General features: G+C 44.8%; 1 protein-coding gene across 2 annotated transcripts; it reads left to right on the forward strand.

Moving 5' to 3' along the window:
* Positions 1-100: 100 nt before the first annotated feature.
* On the forward strand, positions 101-5813 carry LOC130519862 (NACHT, LRR and PYD domains-containing protein 12-like). Of its 2 annotated transcripts, XM_057023487.1 has the most exons (5): positions 103-1704; positions 2639-2819; positions 2928-3101; positions 4920-5093; positions 5300-5813. In XM_057023487.1, the coding sequence occupies exons 2-5, from the start codon at positions 2785-2787 to the stop codon at positions 5418-5420; spliced, it is 504 nt and encodes a 167-aa protein (XP_056879467.1). In that variant the 5' UTR covers positions 103-1704; positions 2639-2784; the 3' UTR covers positions 5421-5813. The 2 variants fall into 2 exon arrangements, 1 of the variants encoding a protein (XP_056879467.1); XR_008948501.1 differs by lacking the exons at positions 4920-5093; positions 5300-5813 and having other exon boundaries at positions 101-1704; positions 2928-3061.
* Positions 5814-6000: the final 187 nt, after the last annotated feature.

Consider the following 6000-nt stretch of genomic DNA (forward strand, 5'->3'; position numbering starts at 1 on the left):
GAACTCATGAAGCAGGAAGTGGAACCCTGCTGAACAAGATCTACACTGAGCTCTACATCACTGAGGGACAAAGTGAGGAGGTGGACACACAAATGAGGTGAGACAGCTTGAGAGAACCTCCAGAAGAACATCCAGGACACTCCAATCAAGTGCCAGGACATCTTCAAAGTCTTATCTGAGCAACAGAGACACATCAGAGTGGTTCTGACCAACGGTGTCGCCGGCGTTGGAAAAACCTTCTCAGTGCAGAAGTTCAGTCTGGACTGGGCAGAAGGTTTGGAGAACCAAGACATCAGTCTGGTGCTTCCGCTCTCATGCAGGGAGCTGAACTTGATCAGAGATGAGCAGCACAGTCTTCTCTCCTGCTTCATGTTTTCCATCCAACATTACAGAAGATCAGAGCAGAAGATCTGACTGTCTGGAAACTTCTGTTCATCTTTGATGGCCTGGATGAAAGCAGATTTTCACTGGGTTTCAACAAGCATCAGCTCATCTCTGATGTCACACAAGTATCGTCCGTTGGCGTGCTCCTGGTGAACCTCATCCAGGGGAACCTGCTTCCCTCAGCTCTCATCTGGATCACCTCCAGACCTGCAGCAGCCTATCAGATTCCTCCCTCGTGTGTTGACAGGATCACAGAAGTACGAGGCTTCACTGACTCCCAGAAGGAGGAGTACTTCAGGAGGAGGTTCAGTGATGAAGATCTGTCCAAGAGAATCATCTCACACATCAAGGCCTCCAGGAGCCTCCACATCATGTGTCTGATCCCAGTTTTCTGCTGGATCACTGCTATAGTTCTGGAGGACATGATGACCAGAGACCAGAGAGGAGAGCTGCCCCAAACCCTGACTGACCTCTACTCACACTTCCTGATGGTTCAGATAAAGAGGAAGAAGCAGAAGTATGGAGGAAAGCAGAGACCAGGGAAACTGACTAAGGCTGACAAAAAACTCCTTCTGAAGTTGGGTCGGCTGGCGTTTGAACATCTGGAGAAAGGAAACATCATGTTCTACTCAGAAGACCTGGAGCGATGTGGACTGGACGTCTCCGAGGTGTCGGTGTACTCAGGAGTTTGTACAGAGATCTTCAAGAGAGAGAGTGTGATCTTCCAGAAATCAGTCTACTGCTTTGTTCATCTGAGCGTTCAGGAGTTTCTGGCTGCCGTCTACATGTTCCACCGTTACACCAGGAAAGACACAGTGGTTATAAGTCAGTTCCTAAAATATTCTGAACCAGTCAAATCTCTTGATGACTTCCTCAGGAGAGCACTAATGAAATCTCTCAAAAGTGAAAATGGCCACCTGGACTTGTTTGTTCGCTTCCTTCATGGTCTCTCTCTGGAGTCCAATCAGAGGATCTTGGGTGGACTGTTGGATCAGAGGAACAGCCACCCAAAAACCATCCAGAAGGTCCTCAACAACCTGAAGGAGGAGAACAGTGATGGAATCTCCCCAGACAGAAGCATCAACATCTTCCACTGTCTGATGGAGATGAAGGATCAGTCAGTCCATCAGGAGATCCAAGAGTTCCTGAAGTCAGGGAGAAATCAAAGAGGGGACTGTCAGAGATCCACTGTTCAGCTCTGGCCTACCTGCTGCAGATGTCAGAGGAGGTTCTGGATGAGCTGAACCTGCAGCAGTACAACACCTCAGATGAGGGACGACGTCGCCTGATTCCAGCTGTGAGGAACTGCAGGAAGGCCGTGTAAGTAAAGATTTTTAGGGCCGGACATCGGCGTTTAAATCAAGCGAGTGGATCATGTCAGGTAGCAATACCCCCTCCAGTGGTCATTCCTTCAATTCTTTATCTCCATTGCAGCGTCCATAAATTAAAAACAACAACAATTCATCCAGAAATGTTCAACACTGGCTGGATATAAGTTCAAAGGTCAATCCAGACAAACCAACATAAGGCAGGAATAATAGGAGCCACAAGTTAACTGACTATCATGAAATTACTGTCATGTCATTAAATAACTTTTGTTTGTTTGTATACATCGTATTCAAACGACAGAAAAAACACATTTTAACTAATGACACGTGACTATTTTGCTTCATTTGTTCAACGTAAAAACAGCCGGCCTCGTTGGTTTAAATGGGTGTTTTAGGTCTTGTGTGGCGGTTCCGTTTGGAGCCTTTATGTGACCCACAAAGTTGTTTGACCCTTTCCACACCCGTTAGGTGGCAACTTCATCACTAGCAACAAAAGGTGCAGTGAAAATGATTTGAAGGGAAACAGGCAGATATAACAGAAGCTGAGGGCAATCGATGCAACCAGAGACTCTGATGTCATCGATCGGATCGCTGAATTAAGACTTGACGCACCATCGTACAAATTGGATGAAATGCAAAATATCCAAAGAGCCGATAGACAGATAAAAAGATGCACGTTTCTTTAAACCATTTGCTATAATCATTTTAAATATTGAGTAATTATGAGCTGTTCTAAAATAAGATGAGAATAATGTTGAGAATAATTCAGTTGCATTTCAGATCTGATGGTCGTTCAAACTGTTGCTCTACGGTGTTGAATTTAGCTTTTCCAGGAAATGAGCTACATTTGTGTTGAGGTAGATTCTCAGATAAGTTGATTAGAAATCCCAAAGTTTGACTCACTATTTTTGTTTCATACACAACAGACTGTCTGGTAGTTTTCTTTCAACGAGTCATTGGGAAGTTGTGGCCTCAGCAATGACGTCAAACCCTTCTCATCTACGGGAGCTGAGCTTAAGCTGGAACCAAAACCTGACAGCTGAGATGACAGATAAAGTTACTGTCTTCTGCAATGATGCATCCAAACTGCAGACTGGAGACGCTCAGGTCAGGAGGCCTCTGTTGGTCTTTTCTAAATTTCTTTACATTTTCTGCTTTTCTCTTCATTTTCAGATTTAGAAATGTGTTTATTTGCCCCATTTATTCCTTTTCCAGGCTGTCACACTGCAGTTTATCAGAGATCAGCTGTGACTCTCTGGCCTCGGCGCTGAGGTCCAATCCCTCCCATCTGAGGGTTCTGGAGCTGAGTTGGAACCAGCTGAAGGATCCAGGAGTGAAGCTGCTCTGTGGTGCTCTCCAGGATCCTCTCTGTGAGCTGGAGACTCTCAGGTCAGTCAGAGATGATCCAGTACTTTTCCAGGTGTAACTAGTTAGACAATAATGTTTCCATGTTTGATCTTTGTTATAAACGTAGTGTTACAGTTCTCAGAAAAAAGACCACACAGGACAGATTTGCAGTATTAAATTGGTTGTGGAAATCTGTCCCATGTGAGGATGGTCATCAATGACTAGAAAGGAAGTATCAGTTGTAGATTTGTCTTGTTTTATTTTAGGCTGGCCACAAAACCGCCCAAACATTCAGACCAATCAAAAATGGTTCTTCCTGTCTTTTAAAGATCAGAAGGAAAACTAGAAAACCCCAAAGAAAGCTGCTGCAGTGTGCCATGCCCCTTCTCTACTGAGAAAAGCCATCCCAAAAAAGAGAAAAGCCCAAGTGTGAAGTGAGCACCCTGTTAAACCTTGGTACCGAAAGCCTGCAGTCATTCTCATCTTAGGTGGCTTCATTCCAGCCAGAAGCCCAAACCTGCCTCCCTCTTAAAGGGGCAGCAGGTCAGTCCAACCACAGAAACCTTCATGAAGATCTGAAGCTTTCAGCATCCACAATTGTTGCACCTCACTTCCATTGGAGTCCAAATCAGAAGTCAACAAGTTGATTCTACACCGATTCTACACAATGCAACCATTTTAAAAAGGTTTCCATCCATAAGTTTTCAACATTTTATATAAATCTGTTTGTTCATCGCCTCCTTCTTTTGTAATGATCATTAAAGAAAATGACCTTATTGGAGTTTTTCTCCTCACAAATATGACTTTCTATGAACGATGCAATAAATGCAGCTTGCAATCTAAGACAATATGGAAGTATGTGTATATAATAGTAGTGGAAGTAGCTCATAAAATAATACATTTGCTCTTCTCATCGAATCTTTCTATGGTATTAAAGAAAAACCTGCTCTTAGTCAACAACATCTCAGACATCAACCAAAAATCCTAATTTTCTACAATCTAATATAAAACAGTAGAGAAGACTCTTTCTGCAGAGACACTGGTGGCAGGAATGCAGAAGTATCACCTGCTCAACTTGGAAGGTGGAGCAGAAACCACCAGCTGAGAAGGTCCTCAGCGAGAGGAAGTGGTGGAGAACCATGAAACTTGCTAAGCTCCACCTCAGCTCCAGAGACGGGCTGAGCTGGAGCTGTGGCACCAGGTATCGCCCAGAAGAGCCTCCAACAAACAAGCTCTTCTCTTGGGAGGAGAGGGCTTTGAATCTCAGCTCAGTGTGCTTGTCTCTAGTAGGTGGCAGCTGCACCTTTTCCTGAGGTCCTTGTTGATGCCCTGAGGGGAATTGATGCTCCTGCAATGTTTTCTGGCAGCATTGAGCTTGCAGTGGGGCAATCAAACACACTGTGGGGGGCTCTCTTTCCTTCTCTCATCTGGAGAACAAGTGACACCAGCTGCCAATCATTGTTGGAGAAATGTGCAGTCAGGGGAACGATGCGTCCAGACTATAGCCACCCTTCCAGCATCCAGCAGTGTCTAAAACCTTTGATTTGGTTTCACCAGAGAGTGTAGGGATTGCAGGGTCGCTGCAGCATCGCCCACAAGCTATCAGGAGTGGGTCGCTTTGTCCCAACTCCTGACAAGAGTTGAGTGCTATTGAGAAATGTGGTCTCACAAACTTGGAAGGTATTTTGACCTACACACACTTTACATACGGTGTAGATCTTGTCCAACCGCCCTGAAAGAACCCAAAATAGGAACATACGGCAGATAAGCCGGTGCAGGACGAGAGGTTTGTTGCTTGTAAGCTGTGTTTTGTACATGTTGATTTTTATTTGTCTTCTCTCAAAATAATTGTTATTTTAGACTAAGAGGCTGCAGGTTATCAGAGACCAGCTGTGATTCTGTGGCCTCAGCTCTGAAGTCCAACCTCTCCCATCTGAGGGTTCTGGACCTGAGCCACAACAAGTTGCAGGATTCAGGAGTGAAGCGGCTCTGTTCTGGACTGGAGAGTCCAAACTGTAAACTGGAGAGGCTCAGGTCAGTCTTCATTTTTCTACCTATATACCAGCTGCTAAGATGGTGAAGTGAGGCTGTTCTCAACACTGCTGTGATGCACCACATTAAAAAAATTCCTTGTAATATCGTGAATTCAGGTCTGACCCAACTAAGAACTAACGTAGGTTTAGTACTGACGCAGATAACATGCAGACCTGCACCGTATAACCTCATCCTGCATTTTTCAGATTAGAGTGCTGCAGCTTATCAGAGATCAGCTGTGGCTCTCTGGCCTCGGCGCTGAGGTCCAATCCCTCCCATCTCAGAGAACTGGACCTGAGTGGGAACCAGCTGAGGATTCAGGAGTGAAGCTGCTCTGTGGTTTTCTCCACTTTCCAAACTGCCGACTGGAAACTCTGAGGTAAACACCATTCTCAAAAATGTCCATTATTCCATCCGAGGGTCCTCACACTTTCTGAGTGTGTGTGTTGTGCCCAGTTCCTTCAGGAGGGAGGGCCACACGGGGACCACTTATTCATGATAAATTGATTTAAGGACAATGAAAAAGCCGACAGATGGTAACCAAAATTAGACAAAACTAGGTGAGGGTGCCTGGTAGACACCAGCCAACGAGGAGGGAGATGGTGAGGGAGACAGGAAGTCATCTAAGACAGGTTGTGCCTTTAAAGATGAGCCACAGGTGAGATGGATCTCCATGATGAGATGGGAGGGAAAGAGGTGGGAGAACCTGGGAAGAGTGAGGGCCAGAACAATATATATTCTCCTTGGAACAGTGCAAACCTGAGAGGTTGGAATTGTGGTAATTACATATTACTATCATTTTTTAACCTGTAACTAAATTAAATATTTACAGATCATGCCTTTGATTAACCTTTCAGATTAATACTGGTTTCACTTATAACCTTATAAAAGTTTCCCTTCTTTATTT

This window comes from Takifugu flavidus, unplaced genomic scaffold, assembly GCF_003711565.1.
Source record: "Takifugu flavidus isolate HTHZ2018 unplaced genomic scaffold, ASM371156v2 ctg231, whole genome shotgun sequence".
NCBI classification, from domain to species: Eukaryota; Metazoa; Chordata; class Actinopteri; order Tetraodontiformes; family Tetraodontidae; genus Takifugu; species Takifugu flavidus.

Bases quoted from the DNA above. Each gene is read 5' to 3' on its own strand.
- LOC130519862 (XM_057023487.1), top strand. From the start codon at position 2,785: ATGATGCATCCAAACTGCAGACTGGAGACGCTCAG. The intron at 2,820-2,927 runs GTCAGGAGGCCT...TTCCTTTTCCAG, and splicing joins TGCAGACTGGAGACGCTCAG to GCTGTCACACTGCAGTTTAT. The intron at 5,094-5,299 runs GTCAGTCTTCAT...TGCATTTTTCAG, and splicing joins TGTAAACTGGAGAGGCTCAG to ATTAGAGTGCTGCAGCTTAT.